Source organism: Acomys russatus, chromosome 1 (genome assembly GCF_903995435.1).
Source record: "Acomys russatus chromosome 1, mAcoRus1.1, whole genome shotgun sequence".
NCBI lineage: Eukaryota > Metazoa > Chordata > Mammalia > Rodentia > Muridae > Acomys > Acomys russatus.
In genome coordinates this window covers 36,687,139-36,713,665 of record NC_067137.1, presented here as the reverse complement: position 1 = coordinate 36,713,665, position 26,527 = coordinate 36,687,139, and the positions used below count along the sequence as shown (strand labels likewise).

General features: G+C 36.3%; 1 protein-coding gene across 1 annotated transcript in view; it reads right to left on the bottom strand.

The window, feature by feature from the left end:
• Rock2 (Rho associated coiled-coil containing protein kinase 2) overlaps positions 1 to 26,527 on the bottom strand; it is a 92,084-nt gene that overhangs the window by 19,701 nt on the left and 45,856 nt on the right. Inside the window, exons 4-19 of the mRNA XM_051143703.1 lie at positions 24,888 to 25,025; positions 22,388 to 22,648; positions 17,401 to 17,545; positions 15,541 to 15,679; positions 13,769 to 13,860; positions 12,592 to 12,751; positions 11,169 to 11,229; positions 10,369 to 10,380; positions 8,109 to 8,188; positions 7,926 to 7,974; positions 7,173 to 7,308; positions 6,993 to 7,084; positions 6,524 to 6,770; positions 5,492 to 5,598; positions 3,468 to 3,627; positions 214 to 374 (exon numbers count right to left, since the gene is read on the bottom strand). Coding sequence (XP_050999660.1) covers positions 214 to 374; positions 3,468 to 3,627; positions 5,492 to 5,598; positions 6,524 to 6,770; positions 6,993 to 7,084; positions 7,173 to 7,308; positions 7,926 to 7,974; positions 8,109 to 8,188; positions 10,369 to 10,380; positions 11,169 to 11,229; positions 12,592 to 12,751; positions 13,769 to 13,860; positions 15,541 to 15,679; positions 17,401 to 17,545; positions 22,388 to 22,648; positions 24,888 to 25,025 — 2,040 coding nt within the window. The remainder of the gene's footprint in view (positions 1 to 213; positions 375 to 3,467; positions 3,628 to 5,491; positions 5,599 to 6,523; positions 6,771 to 6,992; positions 7,085 to 7,172; positions 7,309 to 7,925; positions 7,975 to 8,108; positions 8,189 to 10,368; positions 10,381 to 11,168; positions 11,230 to 12,591; positions 12,752 to 13,768; positions 13,861 to 15,540; positions 15,680 to 17,400; positions 17,546 to 22,387; positions 22,649 to 24,887; positions 25,026 to 26,527) is intronic.

Here is a 26,527-nt window from a genome sequence, read left to right as displayed (position 1 = left end):
TTTCTATTATTTTTAAATAAAATATAATCTTTGGGGTATAAGCAACTTAAAATTACTCAATGACTGACTTATTTTATCACCAAAATCTATTAAAGCCAACTTACACTATAGAATATTACAAGAAAAAATAAATAATGCAGTCACTATTAAATCTCCCAATAAAACTAGTTTATTATTGGCTCATTCACTTTTACCTAGTATAATAACACTTACATCCTCATTTAGCACGTCTTTCTGCTTCAGCAGCTCGTTTAGTTTCTGCTGAGACTGTTTGAGGTCACAGTCCAATAGCGAGCATCTCTTCTCGGCTTCCAGGAGTAGGTTCTCCACTTTCTGTTTTAAAGACCTTTCTTCCAACAGCTTCTTCTCCATTTCTATTACAGTAACAGTGGATACAAGCACGTGTTTGAGGTGTTCTTTATTAAGAGCAAATGGTACTATTTTATATTGTTATCTTTCTAACTAAACATTCTTATCGCTTCAAATATATTTGAAATATTATTAGTTTTAGCTTGAAAATTAGGAGTTTCATTTGTAAAATATAAAACATCATACCAGTGATATCACATCTATTCTAATAAAAAATAATTTTGTCTTTATGACTCTATAAGACACTGGCATCTTTCAATAAAATAGTGTGATTATTTTGACCTGAAGGCATTCCAGGCAGATTCCATGACTTTTCTTTTCCTGTTACTATATTATTATGCAGGTGTTGAAAATTATGTTTGGGGAGATAGATTTGTTTTTCAAGAAAGGGTTTCTCTGTGTAGCCTTGACTGTCCTAGACTCACTTTGTAGACCAGGTTGGCCTTGAACTCACAGCGATCTGCCTGCCTCTGCCTCCCAAGCACTGGGATTAAAGGCATGTGCCACCACCACCCAGCTATGTTTGGGGAGATAGTAAGATTCAGGAATCAACTTTCCTTTCATCTGGGAGGGTAACAGCATTTAACCACCTGAATATGGCAAAAAGGTAAAATATTGCCAGGCATATGGCAGGTACTTCATAAGCCCTCATTAATGCTCACAGCATTTGTTGTTGTTTTTTTTTTAAAGAATTAGTACAATGGCAGAGAAAATGGAGTAAATCTACAAAGTATTATGTTTACTTAATAGGATTGTAGGTAATCTTTTTTTTAGTTATACTTTCCTTCATTTTTCTAAATGATTTGCAATAAATCTATCAATCAGAAAACAACCCTTTAAAAGCACTTTCATCTTAAGGTGATCAGCAAAGTGTATTCATATACAAGTAAGTTCAATTTTAAATGTAAGTTTTAGTTAACCTTTTGCTTAGTATTTGAGTTCATATCCCAATAGGATTCCTCTGCCCTCTCACACCTACTGTTTAACATCCAACTATCATTTACAAAAAGCTTCATTAGGTAAAAATTAAATCCATGAATTTTCAGGGCATTATATTTTTAAAGTGTACATGTGTTCACATGTGTGTGGAGGCCAAAAAATGATGTCAGATATTTTTCTTGTTTGCCTCCACTTTATATCCTGTGGCAGGGTCTCTGGGTGAACGTGGAATCCACTAATCTGGCTTGACTAGCTAGTGAACTTGCCCCAGGATCTCCTCTCTGAGTGCTGTGTATAAGGTGGCTGTCATGCCTTTTACATGGGCTCATCCATGCACATCAAGAACTTTATCCATCAAGCCATCTCCCTGGCCAGAATTTAAAATATTTAATGAAGGATCTTTAAAAGTATGCACAAATAAATGAAACATTCTCTACATGCTACTAAATAGGTAGTATTTCCAATTATCTTATGTGTATAATCACACTTGATTTTCACAACCTCACAATAACATCATTATCTTTTTACAGGGAACAAGTTACCAGCAAAGTTTAAGCATCTGGACAATGTCATACTGGTAAGAATTACTTGTTCAAGCCATGTGCTTAATCTACTGAGGTAATAACATGCAGAACAATACAAAGAGTTTAGATTCAGGCTTGACTGACGTATGTAATATTTAAGTGTTGTGTGCTTATATGTAAAATGTAAGGAAGTCATCACATATGATGTATGTTCCACGTAACCATTGGAAACAAATAAAAGTTGTATCACATTGAATAGTTTCATTCTTGTCAGTTTGGAAAATAATCAATAAATAAATCCATTCACTTATTCAATAAATAAATAACAATTATTCATCAAGTGGTAGTGGCACATGGCTTTAATTCCAGCACTTAGGAGCAAAGGCAATGGCTCTCTGAGTACAAGGCCAGCCTGATCTACAGAGAGAGTTCCAGGACAGCCAGGGATAAACAGAGAAACCCTGTCTAAAAACAAAAACAAATAAAAAATTCATTAAAAAAAAAATCACATACTATTGGTGCAGAGAATAGAAAGAAGCACAAGGAAACTGAGGAGGTGGTAGACATATTCTACCTTTGCTTTGGTGGTAGCTATATGAGTGTAACGCAAAACATCAAAACTATTTATACTTTGTTACATATAAATTACACCTCAAAAACAACTTATTTCTCTTCTAGGTCACAGAAAAGAAAATATATAGTACATCAATTTAATCTCTTTAGACTGTATTTTTCTAAATAAAGTGACAGCTTCATTTTTCTTTTGTTTTGGAAGCAGGGTCTCACTGTGTAACCCCAGCTGAGACTCACCTGCCTCTGCCTTCTGAGTGTTAAAATTAAAGGCACGCACTATTGTTCATGGCTTGCTTTATTTCTTATTGTCCTGAATTGGTACTTTAAACTAAATTGGTTCTAATAAGAAAATCTAAATCTTAATTTTACTTAAAGACTAAAAGGCTACTTCTTGATAAGCTATTCATAATAACATGTCTGACTAAGAAGTAAATTTCTGTTCCAGAGTTTTTAAGACTGAGACACAAATATTTTCAAGTACTGATTCTGTCATTTCAAATTGATTTTAATAATAAATAGTTAATAAACAAACTATTATAAGAGAACTCTAAAACAAAGATTGGTTTGTGGAAGTTAAAGTTGGGATCTATTAGTATGATGTGACTTTAATAAAATCTGACTGGCATCTTTACTATGTCAGAGTCCAAAATACTCAGTGAGCTACCACTGAGTCTAGCTGGACTAGCTACTACATAAGTTCTCATTTTATATAACTATTAACAATTTTGTAGCACAGCTGGCAAAAGTCAAACTATAGTAAATGTATGTCAAAGAACATATCTCCCAATTATCAAGATACAGAGTGTCACACTGCACACCATTCACCCTCAATGCCACTGAAACACAATCACTTTCTTTCAGACCTAAAAATATGGTAAAATAAATTTGTATTTAGAATTCTTCATAATGAATCAAAGGTTAAGAAAAAGAAGTATATAAGGTTTCCCTAATAATTTTCTTCCTTTCAGTTCCCTTGGCAATATAAATATTTTGTAAAATCAAAGGTTGACTCTAGAATGAGCTTTTGGAAAATGTTGCTGTAATACTCCTCACGATGCATACCTTTCATGGCTTCTGATTTAGCTTCTTCAATGGATTCGTAGATCTTATTTTTATCTGCTAGCCGTGCTTTTGTGGTCTTGTGTTCAGCTTCTTCTTGTTCTAAACTCTGCTGTATAACTTTCAGTTGATACGTCATATCTATTTCCATGTTGCTCTTTTCCTATGAAACATTTCCAATTAACAAAATTTCAAAAACTTTAAAAATTACTTTTAAATAGTCTCACTATGAATGTTCAGTACTTTCCTTTTCTTCTTTATCCAAGTTTCTTTCTTGTAAAAGTAACCAATAGACTCTATGTTGCAATGATCCACTGTCTTGTTTTGAGATCTCAATTGAGCCTGTTAATTTTAGCAAAATGACTAGAGTGCTATTCTGACCATACAATACTTCTTAGCCTCTTATTCTATTTCTCTATCTGCGCCCTGACACTATCCACTGATGCTGTTGACACTGTATATCTGCTCTCACCTTCCTGTCACCTCTGGAGGCTCCCCAGTTATCTCTAGTTTTACATTTTAAAAAATTACTTATTTTAAGCGTGTGTTGCTTCTGTATATGTGTATGTACCACATGTGTGCCTGGTGCCCATATAAGTCAGAAGAGGGTGACAGATCCCTTGGAACTGGAGTTACAGATTGTAGGCCACCTTGTGAGTGCGGGGAACCAAACCTGGGTCCTCTGCAAGAACAAGTGCTCTTAACTGCTGAGACATCTTTCCAGCTGCACAGGACGCTGGTATTATTTAGACAAGGTCTCTCTTTTGAAAGCATTATTTTTCAAAATTTAAAAATCTTATTTAATGGCCAGGCATTATGGCCAGACCTTTAATTCCAGCACTCAGAAGGCAAAGGCAGGCAGATCTCCGAAAATTTGAGGCCAGCCTGGCCTACATAGTGATGTTTTTAATCTAGCTACATTAAACAACAACAAGAACAAAAACTTCAAGATGTCCTACTACCCAATTAGTAGTATTTTCTGTGATGTTGGGGATTGAACTCAGGGTCTTAGATATGCTAAGCAAGTGTAGTCACGGAGCTACATGCCTAACCAGATGTTCTAAGTTTGAAAGTCTTAGATAACAGAAGTCAATCTATTTTCTGCATATGTCCCAGGATTTGCAACACAGACCGCATGGCCAACAAAACCTGAAGTATTTGTTATGTGACACTTAAAGGTTAGTTTGCTGATACCATACTCAGAAATTGTGACTAAACAAGCAAATATATCCACAGCTGTTCTCTATTTTCAGTTCTGTTCTAGTGGCGATCCTCGAGGTAGCTGTGCACCTTTTCCTGTGTATCTGCATGACCTATCATGTCAGGGCTCATTTTCTATACCTGAAAGGCATACTATGTCCAAACAGCTAGCATTTTGTTTGCATGCAGTGCATTGAAATTACCTAGAGGCTTTATCATTACTTTGCTTTTGGTTGAGACTTGAACTCATAGATCCAACCGCTTCTGTCTCCTAAGAGCTGGGATCAAAAGTTTTTGTCATCATGGTCACCTATTAGACTGTGATACTATTAAAAACAACACTGTATCCTGATATTTCTCCAATAGAAAACACTATATATTCAGATCAATGAATAAACAAATGAAAATAAAATATTAACTAGAAATAATCCTTGGCTCTACAGTATTAAAACAAAACAAAACTCTGAATGTTACAAGTCATATTTTAATTTTTAAGATATCCCAGTCAACATTTGAATTTTTATGCTAAATAAAATTATCAAAGAATAAAATATTTATCTTAAAAAGTCCTAATTTCTTCTGGGTCTCTAAAAACAAATAAACAGCAATATCATTATATACGCTGAGTCTCTTCCTCCACGTTGTCCACTGTACCAAGGGTTGTCTATATGGTGTTAAAGTTACAGTCCAAATAGAAAGAGTCCATGTGTATATATATAAATATTCTACCTAGTGAACAGTTATTGAATGGTTCCTTTATTTTGGTAACTTCTCATCTAAAATCACAGTGTCCTTTTTACACACGAAGTACAGCACTCCATGTTTACCTTCTCTAAGTCAGTGAGCTGCTCCTGCAGGTGTCTCTTCTCCAGCTCTACTTTTGCTAGTAAGGCTTTGCCAGTTTTTAAATCTTCTTCCAGCCCAGATATTCTACCTAAAAATTAAAACATATTCAAAATATGTTCAATTAAAACTTAGAAATTATCTACCTCATACTACAGTTTCTATTTGCGAGCAAGAGTTTTATAATCTGTCAGATTACTTTAAAGTTAATTTAGCTAGAACCCAACTGACAACCTAAATCTAGTAGCTACTAATTGAAAGTATGTATTTTATTCACAAATTCTATCAATATACTTGTAATGTCTAATTTTGTTTTGTAGCTTTTAATTATGTCTTTATGTGTTTGTGTCTGAGGATAGGTTTATGTATATGAGTGCAGTGCCAAAGGAAGCCAAAAGAGAAGGTTGAAATCGCTGAAGTTGGAATTACAGGCAGTTGTGATAGATACTCTTGATAGAAGTGCTAAGAACTGAACTTCTTAGCAATATGTGCTCTCTCTTTTTTGTTGTTGTTGTTTTGTTTGTTTTTTTTCGGAGACAGGGTCTCTCTTTGTTAACCTTGACTGTCCTGGACTCTCTTTGTAGACCAGGCTGGCCTGAAACTCACAGCGATCCACTTGCCTCTGCCTCCTGAGTGCTGGGATTAAATGTTGGCGCCACCATGTCTGGCCAATATGTGCTCTTAAACAGCTAAATAGTCTGTATCTCCAGCCCTAGTCTCTAACTTTACTAACAGAACACTACATTAAAAAGAACAAAGAAACCAGGAGTGGTGACACACACCTTTAGTCCCAGGCAGAAGCAGGTGGATCTATAAGTTCAAGGCTAGACTAGTCCACAGAGCAAGTTCCAGGACATCTGGGTCTACACAGAGAAACCCTGTCTTGAAACACACACACACACACGAAAAAAAGACAAACCTCTAACACCAAGTTACTGCAATGCATTATCCATGTAAAGTTATTTCAAAATTATAAATTATCAAAAGCAAATGAAATGCAATCACTTCTTTCTTACCTTGTAAATCATTAATTATCTCTGATCCGTGGGTCCGGTCTCTTCTTTCAGACTCTAGAGCTGACTGAAGATTGATAAATTCCTTTTCAAGTTTTAACTTGGCAGTCTCAAGCAGGCAGTTTTTATCTTGTAGATCTCTATTGTTAGATTCCAGCTGCTGAATCTGTTTGGAACTTTCTGCCTGGGTTTTTCTTAATCGTGCTGCAGTATCAGACTCTGTTCTCAGCAAAGCATTAGCTTCATCCAACTGGTAGCCAATTCAAAAGCAAGGAGATAACCACAGATGTAATATAATAGAGATACATCAATTTATTATCTTGTTACAAGCTTCTTAAATAAGAAACTAAAGTATTTCCCCAGACCCTATCCCCTCAAGTATTAGCATTAAGGGCTATAGCAACACTGCAATTGCAATCAGTATTAACAGGCATGGATAAACCTATCACTTTCTGGACACAGACCAACCTACTTGTTTCTGGAGCTGATTGACCTTCTCAGTGGATATCTGAGAGTTCTGGTTCCTTTTCTTCAAATCTTCAAGTTGATCTTTTAAGCTGTTAACTAAGAAGCAAAGCATTTTAGCAGCAAGCTTCAGTACAACACATACAGTCAATATTTTTCTTAACATTTATGAGTCTGTATCACAAACCATCATTTTCCAAATTCCGTTTCTTGTCAGCTTCATGATCAGCTTTACGTTGATATTCTGCATTTTTGTGCTGAAGAAGGGCCTTTTCTCTTTCCAACTGTCTTAATGCTGATTCCACGTTTTTTCTAAAGGTAATCTAAAATAGCACTTAACATTATTATTAAAAGGAAATACACAGAGAAATCAGTCAAATACTGTCAGTAATCTCCATCACATTTTTTATAAAGACCTAAAAAACTATCATTGTTTTGTTAAAATTATAGTGTTCTTCATGTTTGCATATTTAATTTATTATATTAACAACAGTCAAACTTTCTGAAACTTTCTATCACTAATGAGCCACCACTATTTAATCCCATGTACCTAAAATGTTATTACTATTAATGTTTTATTTTTAAATTTTACTTCCTATATTTAAAGCATAGCAGCCACTTTAATCATCATATAAATCAAGTTTTTAAAAATAATTTTTAGGTTACCATACAAATAATGGTTTCATTATGGCATTTTCATACATATGTATCATCATAGTTTTTTTTTTTTAAATCTTGAAATACCTACACATACTAAATTAACTCAAATTTGCAAAACAAATCTAGGTAACAAAAGTCACCCTATAATAATTTCCATCTTGCTCAAGTATTGGTAGGTTTTACCAATATGTATTGCATGGTACTCTGAAAACTCTGTAGCTAAGAGGGTATGTAAGATTTTTACTAACAAAAATGTTAATGAAGTATAGGAAATTTTTACCTCTTCTTCTAGCTCCTTTGTTGTTTTCTCTAGGCGAGTATTAATAGATCTAAAAAATTTTAGAAAGAAGCAGTAAATAAAATAATCCTAATTTACGACAAAAGTATAGACTACTGAGGAAGTACTTATATAATTAATTCGTGCTTTTTTTATTTTCAGCATTATTTAAGCTCAGTAGCATACTTGCACTTCTGTTCTAGCTCCTCCTTGGCTTGTACCTCACTGTTAAGATGTTCTTCTAGTGCATACAATTTTTTCTGAATCTGTCAAAAAATAAGAAATTATAAGTTTTGGTCACAAAGATGAGAAGCTTAAAGAAAACAATGATCCTATTTTGCCTTTCCCATTTACTAGATCTCTCTGTAAGAGTAGGAGACCTGTACCTGCTTAGCATGACTCTGACTTAGAGGGAAAGCTCCCTCACCTCCCACTGTCCTTTGCAGCATATATACACATAAAAACACATTTACAAGAATAAACTCTTGTGATTTCCTACAGAGTGATAGGAATACTACTATGAAGGATTAAATGAATCTTGAGTAGACAATAGCTAATTAATTTCAAATCCTCTTCCTTATTTTTATTTTTGTTTTGTTTTTGAGACAGGGTCTCTCTGTGTTAGCCTTAGCTGTCCTGGACTCGCTTTGTAGACCAGGCTGGCCTCAAACTCACAGCAATCGCCTGCCTCTGCTGGGATTAAAGGTGTGCGCCCGGCTTCTCTTCTTTAATTTTTATTTAGCTGTTTTAAAGCAAGTTAAAATTATTTTAAAAATTTGAATAATAATATATCATTTAAAGTATCACCTTTAAAAAATTTACATGTATGAGTGTGCCTACATGAATTTACAAGTGCTATCCCATTAACAGGAACTAAATACCAAAGACAATGTCTTCTAAGTGTTTTGTTATATGCCTTTAAACCACTCTGGAGGCAGAGGAAGGAGGATCTTTGAGAGTTTAAAAACAGCCTGCTCTGTTATATACTGAGTTCAAGGCCTCAAAACAACAACAACAACAACAAGGGCAGTAGTGTGTTACATCTACATGATTAACTAAAATTTAAAAGGGTGAATACTTTCAGACCAAGGCAGAAATGACACATCAAAGTTTTAATGAGTATATTCCCTGGGGTGGGGTGGGGTGGGTTCTCAAATATTAAATTCATCTTTAAAACAACAAACAAACAACTCTATTGTCCCAAAACAAGTATAGGCTAGGAGCTGGGAAGATGGCTCAGCTAGTAAGATGCTTACTGTACAAGCATGAGATACTGAGTAACATACACAAGAAGTCAAGGTGTGTTAATCTCCAGCACTGGAGAAGCTGAAGCAGGCCAAAGCCAACCTGGTCTATTTGGTGAGCTCCAGATCAGCTAAGCCTAAAAACTGAAACTTGTCTCCAAAATAAAATAAAACACCAACCAACCAACCAAACCAAACAACAACAAAATCAAGGCATGCAGTTTGAGTCTCTAACTCCAGTGCTAAGGAGGAGCTTAGGGAAAAGTACAGTAGAGACAGGCAGATCTCTGGGGCTTGCTGGCCAGTCAGTTTGGCCTATTCTCTGAGTTCCAGGTACACTGAAGACCCTTTCCCAGAAGAGAGGGAAAAAAAGAGTATGTAGAGTATTCAGAAAAATACTGACCACTGGCCTCCACACACATGTACATACAAACACACCCAATCACATTCATACACACTAAACATGTAAGTAAATAAAGTCAACTATCTTTTTGCTATTGTTACTGTTTTTTCAAGACAGGGTTTCTCTGTATAGCTCTAGCTGTCCTGGAACTTGCTCTGTAAACCAGGCTGGCCTCAAACTCAGAGAGATCTGCCTGCCTCTGGTTCTCAAGTGTTGGGATTAAAGATGTGTGCCACCATCGCTGGGGTTAGTCAACTATCTAACACTCCCACCACCACCCCGAGTCAAGGTTTCTCTATATGTAGCCCTGGCTTTCCTAGACTCATTTGGTAGACCAGGCTGGCTTCAAAGTCAGAGATCTGCCTACTCTGCCTCCCCTGGGACTACAAGTGTGTGCCAGCCATCACACACCTTAAGTCAACTATCTTTCGCCTCATCCATGTGTAACTAACACACACACACACACACACACACACACACACACACACACACACACACACTTTCAAACAATAGGATTTTTTAAAAAGAAAATACAGGCTCATGAGCTAGTCACGGTAAGTACTTTTGGCTACTGTAATACTCTGAACATACATGTCATTGATAAATAAACTACAAAACTACAAAAGCTACAAAACTCATATTTTAAACAATAGACTCATAAGAAAAATAATTAAAAGGGTACTTGGTAGGAAAAAGGATGGGAAGTCTCTTGGGTAGATGCAGTACTCCAAATGGGAAGCAGACTATGATTAGAATAAAACATGAGTTTCTCTCCTTTTCAGTGTATTTGACAACGTACCTCCTGACTTTCCTATTCAAAAAAAGAAAGGAAAAAAGAAAGAAAACATTTTAATGCTTGTTATATTTTATAAAAGTCCTATAATGTATGTCATTCCAAAATTACCCAGCAGGCTTTTCTACCTTTTGTTACATTTGAAGAAAACTTAGCATTATAACTTGTAATATGCATAATATACATATAACCTGTATATGTATGATTTAGCTTTGTAAGCAGTCACAAGATATTTTAACATTATGAGAAATATTCTTTATATAAATACACTTGTAAACAGAAACTCAGAATGTGAATCTCTGCCCTACTTCTTTACACCACTGCTTATACTCTTTTATAGCACTAAGACATCTTCTAACTGGTAATATAGTTGTTTATAAATCTACCACTCTTGTTAATAAATGAAGCTAAAAGCACAAATTCACATAAATGAATTACTTCAAAGTTGTGCTGCACACAGCACTTTATACTCTAAGAATGGTATTTCATGATTTATAAAGAAATACCAAGTGGATATCTAAATGATGGGGCTGGAGATGGTCTAGTGGTTAAGAGCACTGGCTGCTCTGCTAAGGCTCTGGATTCAGTTCCCAGAACCCACATGGTAGAACTGTCTGGGACTCCAATTCCAGGCGCCCCAACCCATCTTCTGACCTTCACTAACATTGCATGCACTTGGTGAACAAACATAAATACAGGCACAACACTTGTACACACACACAAAAATAGATAATTTAAAAAAAATTAGTGGTATGAGTATTTGAACATGTGACTAAAGTAAAAACACAATAAAAATGCATACGTACTTCACTTTTCCTTGTTTGTATTGCATCATTTTCTCTACAAGATGGAGAGTCACTTAATAACCTGTAAAGATGGAATGAGAATTTTTTTTTCATTTCATTTTAACGTATTAGTCTTATATAATTAAGCTTCTTTCAGAGCTTACTTGAACATTGTAAGTGAAGCATTTATTCTGCTGATGGGCGGTCAGTCACACTTCTCTGTCTCTCCATACAACCAGTCTTAACTTTTAGGACTAGAGCCACAACATAGGCCCCCTTGATTCCACTTGAGTTTCTACAATGATTATATTCTATCATTTCTCTTAGAAAAGAACATCTCTTATTTTTTTTGCAAAGATAACATATAAGCTTGATGTTGTAATTTATACATTGTCTTTTTAAAAACTTAACAATTTTTTACACTCATTTATTGTGTGTGTTCACGTACTCCAACTCCAGGAGATACATGTAGAGGTCAGAGGACAAGTTGTGGGAGTTGGTTCTCTCTTTTCACCATGTATGTCAACAGAACTTGGCAGCAAGGATCTTACCTAGTGATTCATCTTTTTAGCCCCCTAAGTCTTCATTTTGATATTATTTTCAATTTCTTTTTCAGTTGTGACCTTCCCACCATATATAAAAATGGATGTTTCTTTTATCCCTGGCACTTAAAAAAAAAACCATATATTCTTTTTATGTATATAGGTGTTTGCCTAAACATTTGTCTGTGCACCACATGTGTGCCTGGTGACCATGGAGGTCAGAAAAGGGCATCCGATCCCCTGGAACTGGAAGTACAGATGATGGTGAGTTGCCATGTGGGTGTTGGAAATCAAATCTTGGTCCCCTGGAAGAGCAGCTAGTGCTCTTAACCACTGAGCCATCCCTTCAGTCTAATTCCCTTATTTTGTTCAGAACTCAAAATAGTTTTGGAATATTATCATTATTAGGAAGGTGACTAGCCCAGCTTCACTTGTCTGAGCTTTTCTTGGTTTTATTACTTCATCCTAAGAAACACCCAAACCCGGGCAAATGTTGACAGCTGTTCTCTTTCATTATTACATGTGAGAGTACCAAGAAGTTTCTCAAACAATTTTAACATTTTATTCCAATATTTAAAAGTTTTCAGTGGTTCCTCCTTGCTTGCTAGTCAAAAATCCCTTAACAGAACAGCCACAGTGATAATCTGTTTAAAGGCAAATCGCAGACTACCTTTCTTTATAATTCTATTCTCTTGTATCTTTCATATGATAATAAACTCAAAGTCAAGTATTTGTTCTTACTGCCTATCTTCAAAAGAATATAAAGAACAGTGTCTCTCAATCATTTGTAAATAAATAAAATGTAACATTCAAACATCAAATGAGGAAATAAAACTACAAGTAGTTTAGATAGTCTATTAGGAAAAAATCTGACAATAAAATTTAACAAATAAATAACATACAAATTTTCTCTAAAGTAGGTAAATCCTATAAAAGGCAGCTGATTTCCCACAAAAGCCTTAGGAATTGGGAAGGTCTCTACATCGCCTTTGTCATCCTCAATGTCGTCAAAGTTGCTGCTGTCTATGTCACTGCTGAGCTCAGGCACCACTGGAGCTGCCGCTGCGAGGAAAGAAAATATTATTTCACTCACAGACAAAATAAAAGATTAACTTTTTTGTTTGGTTGGTGTTTGTTTTGTTTTTTGAGACAGGACTTCTCTATGTGTATCCCTGGCTGCCCTGGACTCATTTTGTAGATCAGGCTAGCCTCGAATTCACAGAGATCCACCTACCTCTGCTTCTTGAGTGCTGGTATTAAAGGCATGTGCCACCACACCCAGCTAGATCAACTAATTTTTATGATAATATATTTTATTTTAAAAAAATCTAGCAACATATCTTCCATTTGACAGTTAATAGAATTAAAACTATGTAAGTAATTTATTACTATGTTAGATCAGCTTTAAATATAGACTAATATATCAAACAACAAAGGTCTATTATATTACTCTAGGGGCTAAAAACTACAAGTAGCAATAACATATATATTGTAGAGAATCCTCAGCTTTCTACTTTTGTTGTTGTTGTTTTGTTTTGTTTATTGAGACAGGGTTTCTCTGTGTAGCCCTGGCTGTCCTGGAACTCACTCTGAGACCAGGCTGGCCTTGAACTTAAGAGATCCACCTGTCTCTACTTCCTGAGTGCTAGGATTAAAGGCATGTGCCGCCACCACTTGGCTAGTTTTTCACATTTTTAAAGCAGAAATACTTCTTCTTAAAATGAATCAACATCATATATACATAAAGTAAATTACTGTTTTATCAAAATGTGGTCTCAACAAATAACTATTAATTTATTAACTTAAGTACTCAAGTTAAAGGATCATATTCCCAAACTGCCAAATTAAGAAATGTGTATATTGCTTATTACAAAAACAATTAGGTTGCTTTAAAAAACGCATATTAGCTTACTAGAATAGTGATAAACTATTTAATTAGAAATGTCACAGGAAAATAAAATCTCTCAATTTAAAACTGAGTTATCCACTCTATCAAACATGTCTGCTTTTTCAGAAGATAAAATCAATTTATAAGAACCAAAATGTATTGAATGGAAACACTTAGACTGAGTGACTTACTCTCTCTTATATTATCCCAATTCCACTGATCATTCTTAAAGAAAGGATGCTGTTTGATTTCTTCTACTCCATTTCTTCCAAGTCGTACCTCCCTAAACAATGCAGTTTAAAAATATATTATAAAGAATACAAATATTAATTCTTAACATTTTCACCAAAGCAAGGATCATAATTGAACTTTTACTAAAAGTGTCAGCCTGAGTGTTTCTAAAAAATAAGCTATGTTACTTTTGAAGTGCTTGACCTTTGGACAGATTAAAGAGATATAATTAGTATGTGTGGTACACAATAAGCTATGTGGGAAATAGAATCTACTTCCATTGACATTCTGCTGTCAATCAAAAGAACATAAAACTTCCAGGTAAAAAAGTCCCTTTGAACATGCCAAATTGCACGGCTCACTCGGCACATGAGAACTCTGAGCAAAGAATTACTTCAGGCTGCTGTCATAGAAACACCATTTAAAAATCTCTTTTCTCTTCTTAAAAAGAACTCATATCTGAAGCTTGAGCTACCCACATTTAATACTAGAAGCTCTCTCTCCATTTATATTAAAATCATCATTATGATAAAATAAAAAAGACTAAGAATTTCATTCTTTAACACCCATAAGCATTCCTGAAAACTACATGGAAATAAAAATCATGTAATATAAGTGTGGTTTTGGTGAATTCCCAGTTTGTACTCTGTGTTATAATGAAATCTTCACTAATCCCAGCAAACGTAATTTGGGTTATATTTCATTTTATCAACATTGGTTGTTCATCAACCATATAGCTACCCAATTTTACAGTTCTTTTCAAGAAATGACTAGAGAAACCAAGGAAAAATCAAATAGCTTGCTCACTCTTTCTAAGGCAGTTTTCACACATCTGTTCACCTATTTGCTTTTTTTGTTTGTTTGTTTTTCGAGACAGGGATTCTCTGTGTAGCCTTGGCTGTCCTGGACTCACTTTGTAGACCAGGCTGGCCTCGAACTCACAGCGATCCACCTGCCTCTGCCTCCCGAGTGCTGGGATTAAAGGCGTGCGCCACCACGCCTGGCTCTATTTGCTTTTTTAAGATCATAATTTCCAGGACAGATTTGTTCATATACAAATGCAAATTAAAGAGATGGAAGGAAGCACTTCCATATTAAACAAATAGGGGGCTTTTTGTTTTGTTTTTTGAGGGGTAGGATAAGACAGAGTCTTACTATATAGTCCTGGTTATCCTGGACGTGGCTATCTGTAGACCAGCCTGGCCTCAAACCCAAAGATCTGCCTGCCTTTGTCTCCTGAGGATTAGGATTGAAGATATGCACTACCCTATCTGAATCACCACAAAAGCCTTAGGAATTTAATTTAAATTTAAATAGTTTTTAAGATTATAAACTACAAATTATTTATCTATAGAAATTCCATTGCTCTTAAAAGTGTTATGTGTGTATGTGTGTGTGTGTGTATCAAGAATAATATGGATTACTACATAAAGGGGTAAAACAAGTGATATAAATTTTATCTTTCAAATGTAGTCATTTAGTAAATCATTTATGCATTTTTATAGATACAAGGATTGAGGTCGAAATTGCATTATAATTAGGTTGTGTGCACAAAATGATGAAGGTAATAGAATTCCTACTTTGCAGGGAGTGGGGTGGGGGTGGAGCCTAAACTAGAATTAAATACAACTAAGATAACAAGAGAGGCTGACTTCATACTAATACAAAGCAAGCATGCCTTCACTTCTACAAATTGTAAAAGTGAAAGGGCTTCTCTCTGTGTGTACACTACCTGTCTGTTAAGAAGGCACATATGAGATTCTTCGCATGTTTAGAAATTTCTGTATCTTCAGGGAAACAGAGTGAATTTTTATGATCCATAATTTTGCTGTAGGTTCCAACAAGTGAATCTGCGTAAAATGGAGTGTCTCCTAAATTTTAAAGAAAAACAGTAATGAGTGGAATAAAGAATTCGTTAAATACTTTTCATATAACATTTAAATATCTTAGGTTTAAATCTATCTTCTAACAAGAGAGAGCAAATGGCCTATACGCCATAAATCAAGATGTAACCACGCCAATGACCTTCTACTCTTGAAAAATAAATTTGTCTCTGAGTTTTTTCTAATTGAAATATTATATTGTGGTCTCAGGCATGGTGGCACACGCCTTTAATCCCAGCACTCAAGTGGCAGAGGCAAGCAGATCTTTGTTTGAGGCCAGCCTGGTCTATAGAGTGAGTTCCAGGACAGCCAGAGCTACATGGTGAGACCTTGTCTTGAAACAAACAAACAAAAAACAAAAACTCCAGAGGCAGAGGCAGGTAGATCTTTTATGAATTCCAGGACAGCCTGGTCTACATAACAAGACCGTGTTTCAAAAGAAGAAGAAAGAAGAAAGAAGGAGGCCGAATACATATTTGGTTCTGTGTTCAGTTCAAGGCTTCATAGAGAGATCCTGTCTCTAACAAACAAAAGTCCCAAAACACACACAAATAGTAAATAAAATATAGTTTGCAAATCAATGATATAACAAGATTACATGAACTAAAGAACAGTTTCCAACTACTGGAACAAATACCAAAATTTACTTAAATATTTACTCAACCATTTAAAACATTTACCATAAACAAGCTCCCCCACCCCGACCCCCAAGACAGGGTTTCTCTGTGCAGCCTTGGCTGTTGTCCTACCCTCGTTTTGTAGACCAGGCTGGCCTCGAACTCACAGCGATCCGCCTGCCTCTGCTGGGATTAAAGGTGTGTGCTACCATGCCTGGCTCCATAAATAAGCTTATTAAGAAATCTTGGGTGCTACTGAGATGTCTTAGTAGTCAAAAGCATGCAGTGCTCTGTAAAGGGGCAAAATTCAGTTCCCATCATATGTCATGTGCATCAAGCTCTAGCGATGCGTAGTGGCACATGTGTAATCCCAACATACAAGGAGCGGAGGCAGAGAATTTTGAGTTTAGGGCAGCATTAGCTATATGAAAAAACTCAGAAAAACAAGAAAAGGATCTACTGGAGAAACACTTCTACCAACATAGAGCAAACTTTTAATTTCTTTTTAATCACTATGCTAGTCTTAGATCAGATTCTAGTTCATTTTATTTACCAGCATGTGTGTGTGTGTAACCATGCACAGGTCACACTCACTGGTGAAGGTCAGAGGACAATTTGTAGGCGTTGGTTCCCTTCTACCTTCCCCTGAGTCCTGAACATCAAACTCAAATCATCAAGCTCAGCAGCAAGTGCCTTTTACCTCCTACACCCCTGGTTCTCAACCTTCATAATGTTGCAATCTTTGTGTTGTGGTGACCCCTAACCATAAAATTATTTTTGTTGCTACTCTGTAACTGTATTTTTGCTACTGTTATGAATCATAATGTAAGTATCTGTATTTTCCAATGGTGTTAGGTGATCCCTGTGAACAAGTCATTCAACATAATCTCCCCAAAGGGGTCATGACCCACAGGTTAGAACCACTATCTTAAGTCACCTCACCAGTTCTCCATCAGATTCTAGTTCAGTTTTCAGACATTCTAATCCCTCCCTTAAACATGACAATTCCTTTAAATATTCCAATTCTTAACTAAACTACAAGGTGTTACAAGAAGGGATTTCAAAAGAGAAGACGTTCAAATACTGACTTACCTACTAGCATCTCAAAAAGGAAAACACCTACAGACCACCAATCACATTCTCGCCCATAGTAGCCATCACCTCCTTGTGATTTCAGAACCTCAGGTGATATGTAATCAGGCGTTCCAACTGCTGTATCACAATGCACCATGCCTGTCTGGGTAAACAGCAGAATTAAAATACAAAGGCAAACATCCAGAGTGAGCACACACTCATGGCTGATTTATTATCAGACAGACAGTGGCATGTATCACTTCCAAGAGAACCCACTGCTGACATGGTTCCAGGACTCAGGAGGTGTAGACACCACCAAATGCACAGAAATGTCTGCATTAGTGAGACCACGGATGAGTTCCATCCATGGAAAAAGGAAATGGCAATGAGCTCCCAACACTATAGAAACGGACAATTTTTGTTGTTTGTGTATTTATTACACTATAAAGTAAGAGGGTACAAAAATGAGATCTTAATGATACAACATGAGAAAAAGAAAAGCTCATAAGAAAAAAAGCAGCTTTGCTGTTTGGGAAAGCAACAAAAGCACTTACAATGAATGGCAAAAGCACCTCTCAGCTTGGACATGGAATTAAGAAATGGTTCACAGTTTATCAAAAGCATACTCAGGAAAGGTAGTGAACATTTAAAATAAAGACTATAAAGGTTGACACGTCTTAGCTTCACATATTTCTAATATATAGCTGTGTCATCAACATATTTGGCAAAGTGATTCAATACCTTTACCTGTGTTTGGTTTTGTTATAAGTACCTTCTTAGAGTCTGTATGTGTGTAAGGTGTTATGTTTGTGTGTAAGCTAGAGGTCAATACTGGCTGCTTTCATCTATCACTCTTCTCCCTATTATTTGAGACAGAGTCTCTTACAAAACCTTGAGCTCAGTAACTGACTAGACAAGCTAGCTAGCAGAGCCCAGGGCTCCCCTGTCTCTGCCTCTTCAGTACTGGTATTATAGGTATATGCCACCATGTTTGGCCTTTTGTGAGAGATCTGTGTTCAGATGGTCATGTTTGATAGGTGAGTATCTTATCCACTGAACCATCTCCCTAGTTACTCAAGTTGTCTTTTTGACAAAGATAAGAATCATCCATCACAAGCTGGAGAGATAGATCTGGTTAAGAGCACTTGACCATTCTTCCAGAGGTCCTGGGTTCAATTCCCAGCAATCACATACTGGCTCACAACCATCTATAATGGGATCTGATTCCCTCTTCTGGTGTCCATGAAGACAGAGCACTCATATACATAAAATATATGAATAAATAAAAATGTAAAAACCCACCCATCACAGAAGAGGGATAGGAGGGAAGGAGAGCAAGAGAGATCAAGCTTATACATGTAGCATGTGCATACAAAGGCACTCTAGCAGTACAAAGCTCTTTCACTCCAAGCTCTGTCTGACTTGTCAAGATTTTAATAAATTAATCCTTCACTTCTTCTACCTGCTAATGGTATATCCTACATTTCTCACAAAGAAGCTATAGAAATACTAACATGCTAGGTCTGAGGACAGAGCTTGGTGCTTAAAGTGTCTGTCTAGTATGCACAGTCCTAGGTTCATTCTCCATCACCATATACTACCTCCACAACCAACAACAAAAAGCCCTAAGTAATATGACCTCCTTGGGAAAAGAAAGTTCAATGTGTTTTGTGGACATGATTCGTACAAATGTTTCAATGCTATAAAGCATGTTAAACATGAGAAATTAATTTCAAAACTGGTATACTTCATGTCCTTAAATTTAGCAGAGTAAATGGAATATCATTTTTCTAAATACAGCAAATTAGATATACATTAGTCTTTGTAATTTGAATATGAGTTAATAATTTCTATGAAGCTTGAGCAGATAATGTAGAAATACTTTGTGTAGATTACTACACATGATAAAATAAGACAGTAACATTAAAAGGCAGGGCACCCAATTTGTTAATTTTTTATAGTGTTGAAAATTGAACCCAGGGGTTTATGTAGGCTAAAGAAACACTGCACTACAGGGTGGGGAGTACTCAGTTCCTATAAGTTCCATTTGTCAAGGACTATCTTGTACTTTACACTTCTGTTGAAAAGTATGAGAGACAATAAGGATAGAGAAAAATCCTCTTAAAACCAGAGGCAGCTACACATATAAAAAAGTGAAAATTTGACTTTTTTTCATGAATTACCATAATCACAGTGAAAGGGGGGGAATGAATTAATCGAAGCTTTAAAAAAACAAAACAAAATACTAGCTATTTTAGCAGGACATCTTCAATCCAAAATGCAATGTTAGCAAATCTATTTATTACAGTAGTAGGGACTAGCAACTGAAACAAAATAAATGTATACTAGGGTTAAACAAGTTTTTAAAAAATCTATAACTAGCTAATAAGAGCCAGGTTTTGTTTGTTTTTAACTGTTTTAAGAAAGAGATTTTTAAAAAATGAGGATGATTAGATTGGACCTTGTGCTGTTAGACTTAAACCAGATATATCAATGATAAATAGTGGTACTTGATATAGTATCGAGAGAGAGACTCAAATGTAAACACATGAGCATATGGCTTAATACTGGGTGTGTATAACCTATGCCTCCTAGCTCTATCCACTGACTGAGCCTGAAAGTCATGATACTTCAGGAACAATGAGCACATCCAGTACTATAGAGATGACTACTAAGTATCATTCTCTAATAAAAGAAATCAGAGCTTTTTGGAATGATTGTAGGGCTAGGGGAAAAAAACAAACAGGCAAGTTATTAATATTCTATAGGATCAAAATCAAAGCCAACACACTAAAGAGAGACATGCTGAAAGGATATGGAGGCAACCTAAAGAGCCTTCGTAAAGTAGCAATCTTTGAACCAGGTTTCTACATGTGAATAAAAAAGGCCTAGATCCAGCATATATAAAGCATATGAATTAAGTAACACATTATGAAAGAATTGTATAATAAATCACAACTTTGGAGCTACAAGGTATTGTGACAGGACATCACAAAAAGTCGTATCTTAAGAGGCTTCATAGCACAGGCTGACGAGCTTGAACTTCACTCAATCTGTTCTATCTACCAAAGAAGTTTGAGCTGGAACACAAGCAGGCATTCATTTTCAAAAGGTTACTCAAAACTACTTTGACTGGGGGCTGGGAAAGTAGGTAAAAGTGTTTGTTGTGCAAAAGTGAGAACTTGAATTTGGATTCCTAGCAACCAAGTAAAAAGCCAGACATGGCAGTACATGCCTGAAACTCCAGGCTGAAGAAATGCAGTGGTAAAGACAGGTAGGCCTCAGGGATTTACTGGCCAGCCAGTCTTCCAGGTGCAGCAACAACAACAACAATAACAACATGGAGGACAAGGGAGATGGCTCAGTGAGTAGGAGCATTTGATGAGCAAGCATAATGACCTGAATTCAAATCCTTAACACTCACACCTAAAAAACAGCCAGGCATGACTGTATATACTTGTAATCTCAACAGTGGGGCTGGGGGTGGTGTGTGTGGGGGCTGGGGGGGGGGGGGCTGGGGGTGGTGTGTGAGTGTGTGTGTGTGTGTGTGTGAGAGAGAGAGAGAGAGAGAGAGAGAGAGAGAGAGAGAGAGAGAGAGAGAGAGAGAGAGAGAGACTGGCCAGCCTAACTGATGTGGTTCCCAGTTCAGTGAGAGACCCTGTCTAAGGTAATAAGGTAGTAAGTGATAGACGACTCCTGACCTCCGGGTTCCTCATCACACATGTACGCATAAACACATTCATATTCTCCCCCCGCCTCATAAAATGGTGGAGAGATATAGAGGAAGACACTTAACATACACCTCCAGAATATACACATACACTTATGGGTAACCGTACCTGTACACATATGCATATGCCACACATACACCAAAAATTATTTTAAATGTATTAAATTAAATGTCTTCTAAATATATTTGATGATTTGTCATTGACAAAATATAGTCAAAGAGTTTACTGAAAACTTAAAAATTGATCAATCAGAAGTCTTGGGGTTGGTCTTATAAACCATTCAAAATGCCTCCTATGAAGGTAGAATATAAAATTTTAAATAAAACTCTTTATTTTTAAAAGTATTAAAGGCCCTAGACTGACTTATATAGGCACGAGGCCTTCCGGTCCATTTTTGAGAATTAGAACTGAGCATTGTGTCCCTGCAAAGGTGCACCTACCTCTTTCTGAGGCTCTCAGTCAGTACAGCACAGGTGTTACCATCCTTGTGTTCCAACTAAACAATCCAAGTGTTCAGGCTCAAACTTCATCTAGCCCTAGCTGCACAAAGCTGCCTCGCTGGATTCTCTTAGAATTACATAGTTTCTTTGTCACTTTTATTATTGATTGGTTGATTGATTGATAAATTGTGGGGGTACATACAAGCATATAACTTGCAGAAGTTGGTTTTGTCCTTTCACCAAATCCCAAGAAGGGACTTGATGGCAAGTGGCTTTATCCACTGAGTCACCCCACTGGTCTAAGCTATGTAAGTTTCTGAATGATATGCTGGCATTGCTCCTAAAATACAGCAAAGATTACCATTTTCATGCTTTGTTTTGTTTTTCAAGACAGGATTTCTCTGTTTAGCCTTGGCTGTCCTGGACTCTGTAGACCAGGCTAGCCTCAAACTCACATCGATCTGCCTGCCTCTGCCTCCCCAGTGCTGGGATTACATGGCTCAGGGGTTACAGAGCACTGACAGCTCTTTCAGAGGGTTCAATGCTCAGAAGCTACATTGTGGCTCACATCCATCTGTAACTCCAATTACAGAAGTTCCAATGCCCTCTTCTGGGCTCTGCAGGCACCCTTATAATGGCAGAAGGAAAAACCTGCCTTTACAGAGTTGTCTTCTGACCTTCACATGAACATCATTGCATATGCATGCGTTTTCTCTGTTACTCTGCCTGTCTCTCTCTATGTCTGTCTGTCTGTCTGTCTCTCTCTCTCTCACACACAGACACACAAAATTGATAAATTTTTTAAACAGCATTTTTTTTGACTGTCTTACTTACTTCATCCATTTTCATACATGTGCCAAAATCTGCCAATTTTAGATGACCATGCTTATCCAAGAGCATATTATCAGGCTTCACGTCTCTATGGATTAAGCCCATGGAGTGTATTGCATCCAGTGCAAGCACTACTTCAGCAGTATAAAACTTGGCCCATTTTTCAGGCACATCATAATTACTCATAAGGTTTACAAGGTCTCCACCTGGCATGTACTCCATCACCATGTACAGGTACCTGTCATCTTGAAAGGCACAAGAGAGCTGGAAAAGGGAAAGAACAAAATTATACTAAAAACAAAGCCTGAACAAAAGAAAACCTCAAAGTTATTATTACTAGTGAAAGAACAGACTACAACTAAAACAGAGTTAAAATTTATGAAAACTTTTACATCTGAGTCAGGCCGTTTAATGAGAAAACAGCAGACAAATTTTACATGGTTACTTTTCCAAGGCATACTATAAAATAAGCATAAATGACTGTTTTCCTCTCATGGAATGTAGGAAACTAAATTTAAAAAAAAAAAAACCTTTTTAAAAAAGGCATAATAAGAACAAAGGAAACAATAGCTCTGAAAAACTAAAGAAACTATTGCTCATACCTTACACAGAAGAGAGCTGAAGGTAGAAGCAGCTTAGAAACATCTAATAGATACCAATTCAACCAACAGAAGAAACAAGGCCCATAAAAATGAAGAGTCAATAGTCACACTTGAAAGAGAACTAACTCTTCTTTGCTACTCTCCATCTTTTTTTTATTTTTTATTACATTGGTGTTTTGCCTGAATGTATGTCTGTGTGAGGGTGTTGGATCCCCTAGAACAGGAATTACAGACAGTTATGAGCTGCCAAGTGGGAGATGGGAATTGAACCCAGGTCCTCTGTAAGAGCAGCCAATGCTCTTAATCATGGAGCCATCTTTCTAGTCCCTTCTCCATCTCCTTATTTATGATAAGCAGCAAGCAACATTGTCACCTGCTCCCAGGCTGCTGTGTCATGCACCAGACCCCTGAAGGACAGAGTAACTATAAGTCCCAAGAAAAGTTATCTGTACAGGCCACCAAACAGCACAGGCCCCCTCAGCCCCATCCCACAAGCAAGCAAATAGTAAAGGCAGAACCCAGAGATTATTGCAATAATAAAAAGATCCCTTCTTCCTCAGTAGGAATCTACTCAGCTGGATCAAAGATCAAAAGATAGCACTGTATGAAATGGTTAACTAGAAATCCCAGTGAGTGATTTAGAGCTAAAAGTGGAAACTTTAGTGCTATCCTCTTTTTCCTCCTTTTTGAGACAAGGTTTCCTTATGTAGATAAAGTAGCACTCAGAAAGCATCCCCTTGTGCAGCCTCTAAGTGCTGGGATTGCAGCTGCATCCACCAGGCAGACATTGTTATCATTCTTTATTCAAACAAATTATCAAGGCCCGTAATTTGCCATACATGCACAAATAGTTTGACCTGTACACATAAGAATATCTAAACAATAGGTATAATTCACCAAACAAAAAAAGGACATCTAAAGCTCAATCTCATTTTTAATTTTATTTTATGTATTTGGGTGTTTTGCATGCATGTATGTAAGTGCACTACATGCATATGTCTGGTGTCTGTGGAGCCCAGAAGAGGGTACTGGATCCTTTGGAACTGGTTACAGGTGGTTGTAAGCTGCTATGTAGGTGCTGGCCAAACCTGGGTCCTCTGGAAGAGCAGCCTAGCTCTTAACTGATGAGCCATGTCTACAGCCCCCCTTAGCATCACTTTTTAAAAGCTGTACCAGTGACCTTTTAAATGACACATGGCCTTTAAAAAAAAAACTCCACACTGTCTCTTTCAAGCAAGATATGTAAGTGCTTTTGAGCACACACTGGTATGTGGCTACTCTTACTAATCACCCTTGTTCAAAAACACATGTAGATTTGGATACTGGAGTTAAATACCATGTAGAGAAAGAAGCAAGGCTGGTGGTGCACATAATAGGAAAAAGAAGCAATATACCAATCAATTCTTTAATCCAGAGTTAGTATAAGGCAGACTCAGGAGCAGTAGTAACACTGTATATTACAGAAAAAAATAATAATAAAGGACGGTCAAAATTTCAAGATCCTTACTATAGAAAGCTTTCTGTCCCAGTTAAGATAGGCTGAGAATGTCAGTGTGAGGTCTAACTAACCAATCTCAGTAAGTACAAATCCATCCAATGACAGGATGAATTCAGAGTGGCATACTGGTTGATCATACCAAATCTTCATATAAAGCTTCATATAATTAAAAAGGAAATAGTTTCAATTAATAGTTTTTATAACCAACTTAAGTAATCATTGCATGCTATGTCTATACAGATATTTTACCAAGGAACATTTAAAAAGCATCCTGAATCAGGTCTAATAAAAAATAATTACATTTTTACTATGTGAACAAAGCACATTAATAATGTCCAACACACAAAACACTTTTCTGAATGGCACTTTAACACAACAGAATTATAAAAGTTGGCATGCTTACCTGAACCACCCAGGGACTGTTGGCAAAGGCCATAATATCCCTTTCTTCCCAGAAAAAAGCAGAATCTGATCTTTTTATCATTTCAAACTTACTAAGAAGCTTCATTGCATAAACCTTCTGTGATGCCTTATGACGAACCTATGAATTTAAAAAAAAAAGGACAAACATGAGTAATACTTTAATTGCTGAAAGAGAATGATGGCAGTGCAATGCTGTTGACGACTAGCTGCAAACAAACTGCCCCTTAGGCAAATAAATGAATGTAAGACCCTGTCTCATATAAGTCTCCAAAGTAGAAGTTTAACACTTATGAGGAAGAGCATATATAAGGGTCCAAATATTTCAGGAAATATACCTTTTAATTCTAGCCAAATAAGCAACTATCTCATTTCAGCTAAATAAATTCCTGTTTAGAACTATTAATCTAAAATAGATTAATTAAGCTAATTTTTTAAAAATAAGATACTATTTAACAATCTAAAAAAAAAATGTTTACTGAGGGGGAAAAGCATCTCTTTTAGTCTGAAATGGGAATGTACACACCACCCACTATCTTAACATTAAGAATATAATATAGTAGATCAGTTTGCAAGGGATAACCTGATTTTATTAACTCAACTTCATTTTTTCTAAGTATCTATTTAAAAGATTAATTTCCAAGAAAAAATAACTAACAATGTGGTTATTTGATCAATGCCTATTTTGCTTAATAGACTGTAAGTTTCTTCAGAGTAAGAATAGGGTCTATTCACAACCACATTTAATTCTTAGTACATAGCAAAATATCACAAAGCCAAGAAATATAGAGTGTAAGCTATAACAGATAACACATACTAGATATTAACAAATAGCTAGTAATGTATACAAAACTGAAGCATCCAAGCTGCATTCCTGAATGGATCTCTTCGTACAGTAGTTTCCAAGTTGGTAAATGGCTGTTTCATTACTCAAGCTGCTCACGCTAAAAATTTCTTTATTAGAAAAACATGCAGTTTACCTTTAATTTGTTTCTGATCCAGCCATGTCTAGTGACTCCCATTGTTGCCAACCAGGTCCAATATCTTTTACTCCAATTGCCAGCAAAATCTCAACTAGTTTCCTCCTTCATATCCATTCAGTCTACTGAACTACGTAAATAAACCAACTCTGGTCACTCCTCACCATGTCTCTTCTGCATGTGCTGCTCTCTGTGGAAAGTCCTTTCTCCTGAGTTCACTTCCTGGCTCCTTCAGATCCTGGTTCAAATATTGTTGTCTCAGAACACCTACTCTGATCAAGGTACTTTACCTTTAACTCACTGTCTCCCTCTCCTGCCAGCATCTCCCAAATTCATTCTCTCCTCCTTGCTTTTGCTCCATATCACTTACTAGTCTTACATCTTTTAAGAACCACAACTTATTGTCCTATCTCTCAGCACTAGAATTTAATACAAGATTTGTACCTATTACAGTGTATGTACCAGGCACTATTGTGTTCTGATATATTACCTTAATCTTTGCTTTAGTCCCAGTGAGGGATCCTTTCTGTCAGAACAGCAAATATAAGACACAGAGAATTCAATCTGCCTGAGGACTCTAAAGGTGACAAATTGAGGCTGAAATGTACATCCAGAGTCTACATGGTTTCTATACCTGTAAACC